Source organism: Tigriopus californicus, chromosome 9, assembly GCF_007210705.1.
Source record: "Tigriopus californicus strain San Diego chromosome 9, Tcal_SD_v2.1, whole genome shotgun sequence".
Taxonomy (NCBI): domain Eukaryota; kingdom Metazoa; phylum Arthropoda; class Copepoda; order Harpacticoida; family Harpacticidae; genus Tigriopus; species Tigriopus californicus.
The window spans coordinates 14,064,585-14,080,460 of record NC_081448.1 but is presented as its reverse complement, the minus strand read 5'-3'; the positions used below and the strand labels follow the sequence as shown (position 1 = coordinate 14,080,460).

The 15,876-nt window shown below is 40.5% G+C and overlaps 4 protein-coding genes across 8 annotated transcripts; 2 read left to right on the top strand and 2 right to left on the bottom strand.

Moving 5' to 3' along the window:
* The first annotated feature begins 2,429 nt into the window (after positions 1-2,429).
* On the top strand, positions 2,430-12,955 carry LOC131886415 (CD63 antigen-like). 5 transcript variants are annotated; one of them, XM_059234730.1, is made up of 5 exons: positions 9,698-10,218; positions 12,075-12,321; positions 12,385-12,539; positions 12,612-12,753; positions 12,819-12,955. In XM_059234730.1, exons 1-4 carry the CDS (start codon positions 9,969-9,971, stop codon positions 12,749-12,751), a joined length of 792 nt encoding a protein of 263 aa, XP_059090713.1. In that variant the 5' UTR covers positions 9,698-9,968; the 3' UTR covers positions 12,752-12,753; positions 12,819-12,955. The 5 variants fall into 5 exon arrangements, with proteins under 5 accessions (XP_059090716.1, XP_059090715.1, XP_059090714.1 ...); XM_059234733.1 differs by lacking the exons at positions 9,698-10,218; positions 12,819-12,955 and adding an exon at positions 2,430-2,531 and having other exon boundaries at positions 12,612-12,814; XM_059234732.1 differs by lacking the exons at positions 9,698-10,218; positions 12,819-12,955 and adding an exon at positions 6,240-6,259 and having other exon boundaries at positions 12,612-12,814.
* LOC131886416 (putative ribosomal RNA-processing protein 7 homolog B) lies at positions 3,332-4,061 on the bottom strand. The gene has a single exon (XM_059234734.1). It carries the CDS (start codon positions 3,804-3,806, stop codon positions 3,354-3,356), a length of 453 nt encoding a protein of 150 aa, XP_059090717.1. The 5' UTR covers positions 3,807-4,061; the 3' UTR covers positions 3,332-3,353.
* Positions 12,956-13,106: 151 nt separating the features above from the next.
* On the top strand, positions 13,107-14,490 carry LOC131886414 (CD151 antigen-like). The gene is made up of 4 exons (XM_059234727.1): positions 13,107-13,490; positions 13,559-13,805; positions 13,886-14,043; positions 14,128-14,490. The coding sequence occupies exons 1-4, from the start codon at positions 13,253-13,255 to the stop codon at positions 14,274-14,276; spliced, it is 792 nt and encodes a 263-aa protein (XP_059090710.1). The 5' UTR covers positions 13,107-13,252; the 3' UTR covers positions 14,277-14,490.
* Positions 14,408-15,874, bottom strand: LOC131886773 (G patch domain-containing protein 1-like; the record flags this gene model as incomplete). The annotated part of the gene is made up of 1 exon (XM_059235173.1): positions 14,408-15,874. A coding segment is annotated over one exon (1,365 nt), but the record flags the coding sequence as incomplete, so codon positions are not given.
* Between the last annotated feature and the right edge of the window lie 2 nt (positions 15,875-15,876).

Below are 15,876 nucleotides of genomic sequence, written 5' to 3'. Positions count from 1 at the left end.
CTTGTCGCAAGAGAGCATTATGTCAATGCATTAACAACTTCTGTGACGAGACAAAAGGGAAAAAGTTAATCTAGATCTTGGACATCAAAAGCGAGCGTTGGTAAACAGATGATGAGTAGAAACAGATCGAGTATTAGTGAGTGGGAGGGATGCATCAAACAGTTAAGTGATGTCAAGGAAAGCGCACATCATTTTGATTAGGGACCACTTTGCAGAGCTTTCGAAAGGTTTCTCAAAGCGGGGACAATCCAAAGCACTAGAAACCGAGGACATTCACCCGTTCATATGAAATGCTCGTCAAGTAAAGACCAGCTGTCTTCAAATAGGGATGACTAATTCTGCCGACGGTATCAGATGTTTACATTTGGAATGTTCGTGGTGTCTGTTAACAATGGATGGTTTTAAGTACCATTGGTAGAGGCAGGATGAATATTTTTAAAAGGGACATATTTTAGAAATAGATTAACCTTTTGTGGCTCTTGTTTTGAGGAGGGGTGGTCTAATGATGATACTTGCATTAATACAGCATCGTTCTTCTATTTCATTCTTATAAAGGCCTGATCTGGTTCAATATTTGAATGAAAATGAAAAAAAAAAACTGTTACAAGACTTACAGAATGTTTCATTACGAAAAAATCATGAAAGAAAGTTCATTCCTCATCAAATGGAATATCAGATATAACATAGTTTTTCATGCAACCAACAATGTTCTGATCTTCCCCGAAACATAGAGGTAGCATGCAATGTGCTTAGTTTCTTGTCCGATTTAAGAACCCGATATGATTTAACGTGTAGCACGGTGTTCAAAAAGTAATATCAAGTTTCCAGGGAAATTCCCAAACACATCTTGGCATTGCTCTACCTCAAAAAAGTCACAGGATCAACTTTGATTTTATTGCTTTATGGAATTCTAGCCCACATAAAAGCCTTTTATAGCGAAAAACTTTATAAAAACTAAAATTTTCAAAAACCTACTCAATGAAAATTAGGAACACACTTAGTTAGCTCTTGACTATAAATTGTGATATCATCTATTTCACCGTTACTTAGCTACATGGGATTTAGTGGTTCAAATTGCCCCGGTTGTATGTTAGTTGAATTTCCCAAAGAATTAAAATCGACTTTCACCATCACAAAAATCGATTTTTTTTTTCTTGCATAATTTCAAATAAACATAAAACAAGAAACAACCTTACCTAAAACCCTCAAAAAAGCAGATTTTTGAAAATTTATTATAGACCGTCCAAATGACATTTAGTTGAGCGGTCATTGAAAATTTTACAAATGTCAATGAAGTCTTAAAGCAGCTATTTGTAATCAGTTGCAACAAAGTCTTCAAGAAACGACCAAATCTACAACATTGTGTGTTATATGTATTGTCTTCAGAATTCATGTGAATGCGTAACTAAGTGCACATACTATGATTGTAGAACACATTTTCAAAGATTACAATTTTAGTGTGTTTTAAGTGGCATTATATAGCTTTTTTAGCTGTTGTGAGACTGCAAGAAAAAGAATGATAATCTTTAATTGCTTTCGATGTTGAAAAACGATATTAATTCGTTGGAAAATTGAATTAACATATAAACGGGGCATTTTGGGGCTAAGAACGATGAAATTTAGACCATTAAATCCCATATAACTAAATTACGTTGTAATAGACGATATTATGATTTATATTCAAGAGCTAACTAAGTGTGCTCTTAATTTGTATTGAGTAAGTTTTTGAAATTTTCAGTTTTTATAATGGTTTTAGGTATGTAAGTTTTTGTGTGGGCTACAATTACATCAAGTAATAAAATCAAAATTGTTCCTTATAATTTTTTGAGGTAAAAAAATGCCAAGATGTGTTTGGGAATTTCCGTCACAATTTTAAAGGGTATTTTTACCCTGTGGTAGGTTAACTGTCTCAGTTACTGATCATACAGCATTTTACATTAGAAATTGAAATCTTACATGCCATTTTCAGGGTCAATTAACGGGCTGTGATCGTCTTTGAAGGACATCATTGAAAACCCATTGAAAACCCATTTCATAGCGGTTATTCCCCACCCCAAACACGAATTACTTTCAAATAGTGAGAGCTATATCGACAAGACTTTGAATGGTTTTAAGAAGAAAGAAAGTGTGGAAAAGATCGTGTGAATCAAATTATGGGCTAAGGTAAAGGAGTTCAAACCAATGCAAAGATAGGTTGTAAATAACACAAACGCCTGGCTGGGTTTCTGATGTATCTTTTAATTGAAATTAATATGCTTGGCAGCTCCGTTCCCAAAAAAATTAACATTTCCCCTCTATGAGCATCTGAGGCCGACCAATCAAAAGTAGTATGAGAGAACAGATTGGAGAACTGGTTCTAACCGAAACGCCCTGAACATAATTGAAACAGAGAAAAGATGGTCACGCTTAGTTATCAAGTAAAAATGGAGACGAGGACGGAGTGGAAACTGGAGGGAGGGAGAACGGACCAAACGAGGAGGACGACCTCGGACAGAGAGGGAAAAGAGCCGAAGAAGACTGAGGACGAAGCGGTGAGAGGAGAAGAAGCAAAGTAGGATCTCTTTCCATCCAATAGTATGCTATCTCGCTGTGATCCCCTCGAGTTGACTGGCGCTTGGTGGCATTCCCACATAAACTAGCTCTTTGGTTGGTATTTTGACTTCATTGAAGGATGAGCGTTTGCCACGCGGACGGAGCCTCTTCTCCTTGGGGTCCAAGTGAGGCACGACCGCTAGTACCACCACCATCATCAAGAGAATGCATTTCTTTGGCTCGAGCCAAACCAGGACTACTACCTCCATGATCCAGAAAGAGAAAGAGATAGACTCACCAACCTAGAGAGCCATTCATTTGGTTCTCATTTCCTCTATTGCCAACTGACATTTTTGTCTCGAAAATTAGGAAGCTCTGTTCCCTTCATGCCCCAAGAAATGAGTTCTAAACCATGCACCTAACATTCGAGGAACCGTTCGAGATTCGTTTGGCCTTAGAGGAGGTTGCGTGGCTGGAGACCTAACTTTCTCATTGAACTTTGCGATTTGGCCAGAAAGTTGTCAACAGTTTACCCGAGGCAGTGTTGGGCACTTTCGACCAGCACTAAATCTTTAAATATGCCTTTACTTACTCATTCACGACGGAGCGACTCACTTTCAAAATATCTTGGGGTCCAACATATCATTCAAAAGTTATTATTTCAACTCCATCTTCTTTACGCATCCCTCGCCATGCTAAACTCGAGGAGAAAATCAAGGGAAAAAAAACTAGTAAGTCAAAATATGATCAATGCTGCTGCTGCTTCCATGATTGTTTATACCTGCATCACAAGCCTAAATCCGGGTTTTTACTATATATATTTATTTGTCAGGTTTGAACTTCCGTTGGACTTTCATAGCACTTTGTTTGCGTTTATCATCACGGAACTTTTCGCGCAAATCGTCCAAACGGCGTAACTTGGATTCCTTAACTTGGAACTTGTAGAAGTTTTCCAGCTCCTTGCGCTTTCGTTTCTTGGCCTCGCGCGCCATGACCTTCTTTTGAGCTTTATCCGTGTTCAGACCAACGGGTTTCCGGTGTCCGTGGCGGGACACTGTGATCCAGCCGTCCTCATCGGCCTCGGCCATCGCCTGACCTTGGCTCACTTCTGCCGCTTGAGCTGCATCTAGAGCGGCCACACCCTCTTCAATGGCCTTCATGGCCGCCGTGGTATCCTTCAACAGTGAGTCGTTGTACCCAGCGCGCCACTTAGCCACGCCCACGGGTGGGGTCTTGTGGGTCGATCTCATGATCCGCACCCGTGACAAATTCATTCGGTGAAGGGCTTTGTGAACGGAAGAGGGAAATCCTTTAGAATAGACAACGGCGAAACACTAAGGCCGATGTTCCACCTAGACCATTGAGGAAGCAGGCCTAGAGAGTGCGATGGGAGGGATATGGGATTTGATTTTTCAATCGGCTAGAGTTGCATGCCACTCGTAGATTCAGCTGCATCAAGGAACCAAAACAAACTCGATTTGTCCTCTTCTGTCTTACTTCGTCTATGCCTTGACTTCCTTTGAGGCGACAAACGCCCGTCTACCTCTATGATTCGAGCCAGCCACGCCAGTTTAGCCCGTGTAACTGGCGTGGCCGTAACACTCGCTGTGGAAGCGAAAGAGAAGGAAACCGGGATGCGCGCGCTGTGAAGTCCAGGGGAGGAGGAGAGGGAGGACAAACAGCGAGACAAAAGGAAAAACATACGAAGAAATGATCAGTGACCAGTAGCAGGCTACATTTTTGGTCCAAAAAGCAATAATAATTATAATTAGTCTATTGTTTACCATTCAGATTTAATATAATATTTGGTCTAGCAACGAGTTCAAGTAGGCAAATGTAGGTAGTCTTTGAATGTAGGGTTGATCTGGAATGATACATGAAAGTTTTCGAAGTCTGACTTGAAAGATGCCACCGAATCAACAAGACTTACGTATTCCCCGCGAATATTAGAGGGAAGCAAATTGAACAATGAAGGAGCCCGAGAAAGAAGAGATATGGACTTTATTGTTTTAACTGGAATGGATTCTTGAAGGCTTGAAGGCGCTCTCAAAACGCACATTATGCCTTTGCGGTCACTACAACTGACCCTAATTCCTGGGTTGGGACAAAGCTCATGGATGCTTTTGAAGACATACAGTATCAGATACCTTTCGTACCTTCTCTGAACATTGCACAGTCCCAAATTCTTCCATCTTTTGCAATACAAGAGCTCTCTCAATCCTGTGATGTTCTTAGAAGAAGCATCTTTGGACCTGTTCGAACTTTTTGCAAACCTGCTGAACTCTTTGGAGCCCAAATGGGCAAGGTATATTCAAGGTACAGCTGAACAATCAACTTGTACAGAGTTAGCATTATGATGCTATGTCTGGACTTAAACGTGCGATATATCCATCCACACATTTGAAAAGCTTTACCCACTTTCAACTGGATATGCTCATCGAACTTTCCATTATTTTGGAGAACTACCTCTAAATCTTTCATAGATGGGACCTGCTCAATATCTTTACCTCCATTATCTACAAGTGGAATAGGCAAAAGAGGTGACCCAAAGGTCATTGAGCGGAATTTCATCCTGTTCAGGGCCATATTACTCTCAGTAACCCAAGAGTGGATTCGGTCTAGGTCCTTTGCATGGCTAGTGCAATCTTGGCCATTTCTACCAGAAACTAAATTTGTATCGTCAGCATAAGAAGTGAGACTGGCAGTAAAATTAAGCTTTTGAAGCGGGGCAACAAATATTGTTAACGGGAGGGGCCCTAAGATGGAGCTCTGGGGTACACACCAGGTAGCCGCGAGGGAGCCAAAAAAAATCTCAGAAATATCTGGAGTGCCGCTTCTCTGACTAGCCTTCTAAATCTGACTAACCTTAGGAATAGAGGGCTAGTCAGAGTAACGACACTCACGAGATTTCTGAGATTTTTTGGCTCCCCCGCGGCTGCCTAGTCTGTGCTATAGGGGATGTCAAGTAAAGGAAATTCAAGGAAAAATGTGGCCCGGCACCCTGATTTTGGGCATTTTGGGGAGAGAGAACTAAGACAAACATCACAGTCAACTCGCACATTTCGCCCATTGAATTTTCAATAATCCAGTGATTTTGAGCGCGTTTTATTACAAAATCCTACTAATTGAGCATGTTTGGTGTTAATCAGTGAACGCACTATCAAATTGGCTCAATACCACAATGCTAATTGACTAGACAAGCATGTAAAATGGAGAAAAATGTCAAAATCCAATGCATGCACAGTGCGATTTGGCTGGGCATGTTTTCTTTGATTTTACTACATGGAATAACGCCAGTTGTCCATGAACGCGTTTACTTGACTAGCCCTATGGGGATCGGCTTTGAACACATTTAGTTACGCGATTCTCAAAATAAAGTTCCGAATTCAGGGAGCCAGTGAGTTGATGGCTCGTTTCTCTGCTTTTGTTGAAACTGCGTAACGCAAGAGAAGTCGATCAGCCCGACACCCTGCTGCCCAACTACCAAAATGTGTTCAAAGCAAAGTCTAGAGTGGCTTGGTTGGAGTGACTTTTCTCTGACAAGCCCTCTACTTAGGAGTAAACATTAAACAGCTAGATCAGAAATTAGGATGTGTCTTCGTATGCTCCAATAGATTAGACACTTGTTATAATAAGTTGTGAACAATGCTCTGACTCAGCTCTATGTGTAAAAACAACTTCAAAAGCGTACAAGCCAAATAGATCTACCAAGCATAGAATAAAATGGGTAAGCAACGTATATGGACCCTCATTTGCAAAGTCAGACAGCCCGAACAAAACGGGAAGACGGGTGGCAGATTGCTAAACAAACCACTCGTGCAATGTCTTGAAACCAATTTCATTTCCAGAGATTATGTGGCCCAGGACGCTAATTATACATAAGATTTTGAAAGCATTAGCCAAAAACAACACAAACGCTTTATAATTCAATAAAGAGAATTCGGCCCAATCGGTCTTTTCATTGGGAGAGGCTGACTGACAACCTAAACAATACCGGGCCGACGAAAAGTATTTATACAAATTTATACCAATCCGAATCTGTCCTTCAAAAGCTTTTATTGAGCTAATTAGACTAATTAGACATTAATTATTCTAATGAAAGCTGTAGATAATTATTAATTGAGTAATTAATTATGGGTGTGACCCCCTTTGGCGGCAATGACGGCCTCACGGCGGCCTCGGAAGGCCTTGCAGGTGTTGGAGATGTACTCCTTCCTCATGGACCTCCAGTACTTGTCGACAGAGGCCTTCAGGTCGTCCACACTGCTGTGGCTAGTCCTACAGGGCTTTCTCTCCACATCCCACCACACGCTGTACTTCAATGGGTTGAGGTCCGGGCTCTGAGGGGGCCAGAAGTCCTTGGGCCAGAAGGACATGTTGGCGGCCATCCAGTTTTGAACAATTTTGGGTGTGTGAGCAGGTGCTCCATCTTGTTGAAACACCCACGTCGACTTGTTTGACTTCTTGACAGTCTTCAATACCTATGGCATCACCTTGGTTTTCAACACCTCCAAGTAGTCCGCTGCTGTGAGCCTGTAGCCGGTGGGGAACCAAACTGGCGGCATTTTGTCCCCGTAAAGAAAACGGTCAAAACCAAAGATAGATTTGAATCCCATACCCTTGCAACTCCTTACGTTAATCACATTCCTCTTTTGCTGAAAATGATCCTTCTTTCTCATAGGTTGTTTTTAAGTTATTTTTTAGCACTAAACAATCTCCATTTGATTGGGGGTGTCATTGTTAGTTTTGTCTGTCTCTTTCTATTTGTTAATACTTTTTACAATAAAATTATTTGTAGAAAATTGTCTCAGAAACAATTGGACCAAATTTCAAGCAATTTGGTGAACTTTTTATGAAACTGGTTCTCACTCAGGGAATGGCCCTCAATCTAAAAGTAGGCATACTGTAGCTTTGAGCAACAAACTCATTTGGAATGCTTCATAATCATGGAATCATAAATAGTAAGATATATGACACCTTTTTTATTTGACTTTTTGGGATGCTTTTGCAAAAAAGGAAATTTATTGGAGTAAAAAGTTCAAATTGAAAACTAGTGTGCTGAACTTAGCTAGTACTCTGTGCCCATCAAATTAATGCATGGTTTGTATGCAAACTTCCTAATAAGTAAAAATTTAAACTCTACTAAGAGATAAGTCATTCACTTTCCACCAATGCCTGATATTTTTTGTTAAATATATGGATAAAGACAAAATTATCAATTGTCTATCGCAAATATTCTAGGATGTTTACATTTATGTACATGTACTTTTATTGCTTATCACATATATTTCTTTCATATTTTATCAACATAAGTTCCTCATCAATTAGTAGATGATTCTTGTTGATTTTCTATTTATCCATGTTTTTGAGCCATTTTTACGCAATATTTTACTGATTTGAATGACAATGTGATTGTTTTTGATTTTGATATTCATGGGTATTTCATTTAATCTTCTGACTTTCAAAATTGATTCAGAAATATTTAATATATGGATGGAGTTGTATATCAAGGAGATCATTATTTGATTAAAAAACACTTAAATGTACTATGTAATATGGATAATCTTGTTTTATTGAGACTAGAGTTAATGTCTTGATTCAACGCAATGGTGGTTGGCGCCTGACTTAGCAGTCAGGGGAAAGCCGTGTCGATTCCTCTTTTTAGAGTCCCTGGTCGTTAGAACGGATCATGCTGTGACCCTCTTTTTTGTTTTTTTGTTGACACAAAATCCATATTCCTCTGCACTGAGGTTGGGCCAATGCGACACCTAGTCGTTATATGATCTGTGATTGTGCACACCTGTGCTGCCACTTTGCAATCCAATGGCTTGTTTCTGAGGCTTCAAAACCATTGAAAATAAAACGAAAAAGGGTTAAAAACGAGTCCATTGTGGTTTTACACTGCAGATGACTCGGTAACCATGAGCCTATGCAAGGACACTAGAGAAAGGAAGCGCCACTTTTTTGTGATCACCAAACCTTTCCCGCCAACTTAATGATCTAACCTAATCTTAATGCCTAATCTAATGATGCTGAATTTTTCTAATGTCTATTATTGGCATACATATAGTTCAAAGAGTGTGGCTAGTATCATTTTTGTAACCATTGATGGTAGGTACTTGAAATAAGACGTTTAAATATGCTTAAAATGACTTCTATCATGTCTTTAAGTACAATTACTGTAAAATGATAAATATATATTCTTAGTAAAGCAAAAATTTGCTCTAAACACAATCAGTCAAAATGTTTTTGTCAATAATATTGTTTGAAGAAAATTGTTTCATGAACATTTTAACCAACTTTCAAGTAATTTGGTGCACTTGTTATGAATCCATGGTTTTCAATTTGGGAATGGTACCCAAATCAAAAATACACATATTTTGGCTCTGAGCTACATATTGCTCTTTAAACTTATTTGAATATTTCAAAATCAAGGAAGGATACATCTCAACAAAAATGACACCTTTTTAATTGACTATTTTGGACCCTTTTTTGACGAATGTGTGGATTAAAACAAGATTATCTAATGTCCGTTCCAGATATACTGATACGTTAGTATTTATATACATGTACTTTTTTGCCCAATTTATACATTTCTTTATTTAATTGTCAGTGTAAGTTCCTCATGATTTGATTCTTGTTCATTCTCTTTCTATAAATGTTTTTGAGCAAATTTTGACCAATTTCTTACTGATTTTAAATACAATTTGCTTGTTTTTGCTTTTCTTGATATTCATGTTTATTTCATTTATTCTTTTAACTTTTAAAGTGAATTCAAAAATATTTGGTATTTGAACACATTTGTATATCAAAGAGATCATTGCTTACTTAAAAAAAATACACTTAAAGGTACTATGTAGCATGGGCAATCTTGTTTAATTTATACTAGAGTTACTGTCTTAATTCAACGCAATGGCCCAAGTTGGCTGGCGAAGGAAAGCCGTGACGTTTCCTCTCTTTAGTGTCCCTGGCCCATGCTACTTTGGCTGATTAAAGGCAAGACCTCTACAATCAGAAACCCTAACTTAACAATGGTTCAGCTGTCACCCATCTGGTCCCAAACTGGTCTACCTCACTTGGTAGCAATGTATTCTCTTGGCTTTTCTTCTGTGTTGAAAATCTTTAATTCCTTGACTTCCTTCCCTCAAAAATATGTTCAAGCCTGACTTAAAGGATGCAACTCGAACAACGCCTGTACATTTCGATTATTTCATTACATGCCCACAAGAAGTTATCCTCTTCGATATCGTCAACTCATGAAGAGGCATTGGCAAAGCAACTAAACAGAACTGGTTCGGACGCGATTCAGGTTCTCCACGGAATCGATTGGACAAGGCTTAGTTACTTCTTGAGTTCGTCGTGGTTCTATAAATGAATTTGTTCCTTGAACTTTGAGTTCAGTTACATCTTGCCAAAAGCCGAAAAGCCGAAAAGCCATGGAGGAATATCATTATTCGTACGAAATTCCCTCCGAAACCAACAAGTTGGTCAACAATGAGCGTTGTGTCAATCCTTGTGTGAAACTATTTTTGATGCTCATCAACCTTGGTATGTTCGTGTTGGGAGTGATATTGTGCTTTTCCCAAGTGATTGGTTTGGCATGGCCTACATTAGGAGGTCATGCACTCCCTCTGTGGGTCTCGACCTCGACCTTCGTCTTCAGCACTTTTGGGTTGAGCGTGTTAGGTAAAGTGTGTTCAATAAATGGTCAGATTAACTGCTACTCTCACGTGGTACCATCGGCCAATCAGACGTGACTCTTTTTCATGTTCTGAACGATCCAAAATAAACATGCAATTCGACAGGCAATGTAGGATTGCTTCTTGTGGCCGTTTTTTTTAATCTTTAGTACATTCAATGTGACAATTTGAAGAAAAGAATGAATGGATTGTTTTCACAGAAACGGCCAAGCCGATCCTACGGCAAAACGTTTGTGGCTGACAAGTTTGTGGAAAAAGGATAAAAAACGGCTATGCAATTTTTTGACTCACAACTGTTTTTTTCTATTATTTACGTAGGAAATATTTTTGAGTTGAATTTGTTGAAGAATGCACAAAGCAGATGGTGTTAACGAATTGATTTTGCACGAGTTGTTTGACAAAAGTTGCTTTTTGACTGAGATGACTTATCGTGATTGAAATCCAAAAAATCTTATTCAAATATTTTGACGTCAGAAGAAGGATCTGTTTTTTCAAAAACTCATNGTCCAATAACCACCGTTTCTATCAATTGCCGCTGGTTTTAAGTACTTGTCTTGGTTGTTGCAACACTCTAAAAATTGACCAAGGTACAAGGGAGAAGTGGGTGTCTTGTGGCTTGTCAAGAAGTAGGATTATTCGAGCACGTTGTCCATATTCTTTTATTTCTCTTTAGTACGTTCGTACATTGTTTCGAATTTGTTTGTTAGAGAAAAAGCATGTTCACTTCAATCTGGAATAGAGCGTGCAAAAGTTACATGAACTGCCTTGCAACAGTACTACTCCTTATTTCTTTGCCTTGGAAATGCCTGTTTGTATTTTGTTTATCAATGCTTCTACAAAAACTGGTAAATAGATAACGCCAGTGGGAAATACGATAAGAAAGTTCTGGAAAGAAGCTGTTCGCACGGGTATTTCATTGGGTTTTTTTTTTTAGTGGCATCTGGTTTGTCTGTAGGAACTCCTTGCCAACTTACCATTCAGTTTATTAATACTGTATCATTTATTTGAGGGATCAGTTCCTTCCTTCTATCTATTAGTAGAGACTCTGATTATTCTTGTCATTAATCCAACATTAAGAAATGCTTATCACTGATCAGGTAATAGCTTATCTTCAAATATTACGCCTTTCCGATCATATTTCCGTATTGGTAAATATTAGGCCATTGTTGGTAATTGTCTCCAAATGTGTTACACATTTATTTCTGAAATTGATTTGTGCTTAGATAGAAAAGACCTGCGCTTTTGAATTGCAGCACTTTTATGATTTTGCTTTGAATTTTATTATTCTGATTTTATTGCAAGGGGATTGGAATTGAATGCAATGAATAACTAGAACCTACAGTAGAGCAACGCATGTTACCCAATGTTGCTCCCATCAACAGCGATCGTCAACTCGAAGCGGAACTTGGAGCACCTGTTTTTTGATAAATCTCGGCTCGAGGCTGACTCAGACATCCTTTGAGGCCGGCTTGAGTTGGTCTTTTGTCTTAAATGGACACCATTTAACGGACACCATTTAAATGGACACCATTTAACACCCAAAACGACAATTCATGTAAACTGACCAAAAGTTGGCCAGAAAAGGTCAACCCTAGGTTTTAGGTTTTTAACTTCTTTTCCTAGGTGCTTACTGAAAAGCAAAAATACAGGTCTTTGAAAGCAGGGATTTATGTTCCTTAAGAACTGAGAAGAAACAGTTTTTGCCGAACTAGTTGGACTTTAACTTCGCCTTAATCAGATTGGATTGAAATGCAGTTTAAAAGCTTATTTTGCTTCAAATTGTTCCGACCTGAAACCCGATGGGGCCAGCTTATAGAAACTACAAATTCTGCTTTCTTTCAGGGATCATGTTGCTCTTGGTATCGTTTCTCGGAGTTGCGGGCTTGGTGATGAAATCCAGAGCTCTGATCTTCGGTTATGCTGCATTGCTCCTCCTCTGTGTTTTCGTTGGAGTGGGCCTGGCAGTTGTTACTTGGATAAAATTGCCAAACATTGAATCTGAAATTTCCGAGAAGCTGCAGTTGACTTTCAAATCTCGATATGGAGTGCACAACCAAACCACTGAAATGGTGGATGCTCTTCAGAGCAGGTTCGGAGCTACAATCCAACGAGATCGAACTTTCAAATTTCCATTAAATCTATTCGGTTTCAGTTTAAAATGTTGTGGTGTCAAAGCCTTCAAAGATTGGGAAGAATCGGCATGGTTCGATCTGCCAGATCGGAATGACCTAACGGTGCCAGATTCTTGTTGTATTGAGCCTAGCGATGATTGTGGTAAGAACGTGGAGACCAACATCAGTTTCAATGGTATGAACCTAATTACACAACCATTCTGTCCTTCATCTCCCCTCATGTTCATGATTTGGTCCGGTTTTCCAGGATGTGAAGGCACGATATTGGCCCTGGCTTGGCACGAACTTCTCATCTTCGCCGTGTTAGCCCTCGTAACGTTCGTCCTCCAAATGGTGGCATGTTTAATAAGTTGTTGCATCAAGTTCCATGATCCGTTATACGATTAGTAGTAGGCCTCGTTGATCCACTGACCTCTCTTAGATTGTCAAATAAAGAACCATTAAATGCCATCAGGTTGCGTGAGTTGAGGAGATTGTCCCCTATGAAACGATTCGGGTCGCGGCGCGCTTTGTGGATTCCATCCATCCCCAGATCCCCAGATCCCCAAAGCAATGTCAAAAAGCAGGGCCTGCGTGCGCTCTATCCCTGGGCCAATTGCAAAGTAGCCAAATCAAATGGGACGAACGGTCGGGTACGTGACAGAGTGGGCATTGCTCGAGTTCATTCGTGGGGTAACTCATGGAGTACTCCATGGTAACTAGGCACTGTGCCCACTGCTCAGACAGGCCAACTTTATCTTGGAGAAGGGATTGCCCCGTTTGGGTTGCCTTGACGTCGCTGATTCGGGGGGAGGAGAGCGAAACCGATTCTTCAGAAAAGGTTCCTCTTGTGGCAAATAATACGGAGATACAGCTAGTTTTGTGGGTTGGGATTCAAAAAGAGCAATCATGGGGGAGAGCAAATATTCGTACCACAATCCCAATGGCTTTCCGGAAACCACGGATCGTGGTTGTTGTAGCATCCCGTGCTTGAAATTCTCACTCATATTATTCAATGTGATCTTGTTCGTCAGTGGCTTGATCTTGGGAGGAGTGGGTCTTTGGACCATCCTTGACAAGCACACAGCTCTACTTTGGCTCTCTTCGGGGATATACGATCTCATAGGACACGTTCTTATGATTGCAGGTAAGCGATCTACCGGATTGTGTGAGACAATCACGAAAATGACCTCTTCATATCAATCGGTTCAACAGGTCTAATTGTCCTCATGACCACCATTTTGGGATGTTGCGGGATCATGAAGACCTCGAGATCCATGGTTTTGACCTATTCCATCGTCCTGGTGATCATTTTCCTGATCGAGATCGGAGCTGGCGTTTTAGCTTACATGTATCGAAGACAACTCAGTACGGAATTGGCGGACAATCTGTCTGAGAAGTTCAATTCTCGCTATGGTGTCGATAATGACACAACAGAGGCCGTGGATCACTTGCAGATTAGGTAATAGAATATCTGGTTTCTACCTATAACAATGACATAGATTGACGACTAACATCTAACATCAACTTGCTCGGATTCAGTCTGGAGTGTTGTGGAGTCCACGATTTCATGGATTGGCAGAATTCGGCGTGGTTCGAGTTGCCTCAAAGAAGAAACAACAAAGTGCCGGATTCGTGCTGCATCAGTCCTGGTCGATACTGTGGTGTGCGAGATCATCCAAGCAATATCAGATATACCGGTATGATTTGACGATGAGGCACATTCCTCCGTTTGAGCCTTCTAGAACACATGTTCATTACGCATGTTTATTCGTCCTTTATAGGTTGTGTGGACCAAGTTGGTCAAATTGCTGGCGATCATTTGATGATCGTGGGAACGGTGGCCTTTGGACTGGGCGTTCTGCAACTTCTGGGGACCTTGCTGAGTTGTTTGCTACAACGGAAAATCAGAGACTTGACTTACTACGCTTGAGATTAGTATTATTGCTCGCTTTCTACTTCAGTCCCTCCCTCCAATGAGTTTAAGACATGTTTGTGAAAAAATGGTGCTTTTTTTAAAAAAATAGTAATCGTTGAAATTGTATAAAGGAGTCTGACTAACAATTCAGAATGAATCATCACGTATATATTGTGAGTGCCATAAATTTGCTTCGTCCAAGACAAATAAATAAGTTACATTACACGAATGATAACAGTGTGATTTCGTCACGACACGCTTGCACTAGAATCGGAGGCGGATGTGGTGGAATCATGTTTCTTGGATTTCTTCTTGCTCTTCTTCTTGGACTTTTTGGATTTCTTCTCCTTCTTCCTTTTCTTATCTTTTTTCGATTTCTTCTCCACTTTTCTCTTCTTTTTCTTGTGTTGGCTTTTTGTATCTTCCACCCATTCTTGGGAATCCTCGTCCAATGACTCTTTGCGCTTCAGAGTGAACCGAGGCCTTAAATGCTCAGGCCTAGCAGGCCCAAATGGTTGCTCTGTTTTATCTGGACTTTCTTCGTCTTCGAAAAAATCGGCAGCCCTTCTTCTTGGAGCAATAAGTTGGGCGGTTTCGGAGATTTTTGCCTGTGAATTCGTCGAAGTTGAGTCCTCTCTATCTCCACTGGATTTCTTTTGGTTCAACCTGTCAAAATCGATGTTAGCAAAGATTCCTTTGGGAGCGGATGGATTTCGCAATGTGTTTTCTATCTTTTCTTCCCAAGGTTTAGGCTTGTCCGTAGATTCCAATTCCGATCCAAACAAGGCTTTCTTTGACTTGTTGTCATCATGGTTGACTTTTGTCTCCTCCGACTCTTCAGATTCGCTCTCTGAGGACGAGGAATCGAGAAAAATCGACTTAAAGAGGTACAAAGGCGGCTTTTCTGGTTTAGGCTCTTCTGTTGTGACAACAATATCCATGCCTACAGGTTCTTCTTGTTTAGTTTCATGGTCAACGGCTACTCCTGGGGAGTCTCTTTGTGATTCCGGCTCTGTTACAGTTTTGATATCTTTACCAACCGGTTCAGTGAAGTTGAATAATTCGAATTTTGAGCGCTCACGGCTAGCCACGCCCACTACCGAGTTATTGGAGAACGGGTTCTTTACGTTGAAGCGGATGCAGAGCAAACGATCCGGATGCCATTCCACCTTTTCGTGGGTTAAACGACCAAACATCTTCATTTGAGCCGCTTTTTTAGCGTCACCCCCCGTTCCACCTTGGCCATCTTTGGGCTCCGACAATTTTGTCTCGGCCGCATCTTCCGAGCTGCCTGCAGAGACAAATTTTGAGTTCATCGTGCCTGACATGGGTCGGTAGAGCAGCGCAGCGCGTTCAAACTCGACTTTTTCCCGCTCTCTTTCCCAATCAGTCATGGTCTTTGGTTGAAGAATGGCCAGACCGTCTCGACGATTATTCTTCATACAAACCAGAAATTGCTCGTATCGCTTTTGCTTGAGCGGGTCCCGTGCAAACGGCTGGAATGATCCCAAAGTTTTGGAGCGTTCAATCTGATCTGCATTAGCACTGAGGAGTTTCTGCAATTGGTCCTCACTGCAAGTTTGAGCCGGAGCTTCTTCCGTTCGTTCTTTGGGGA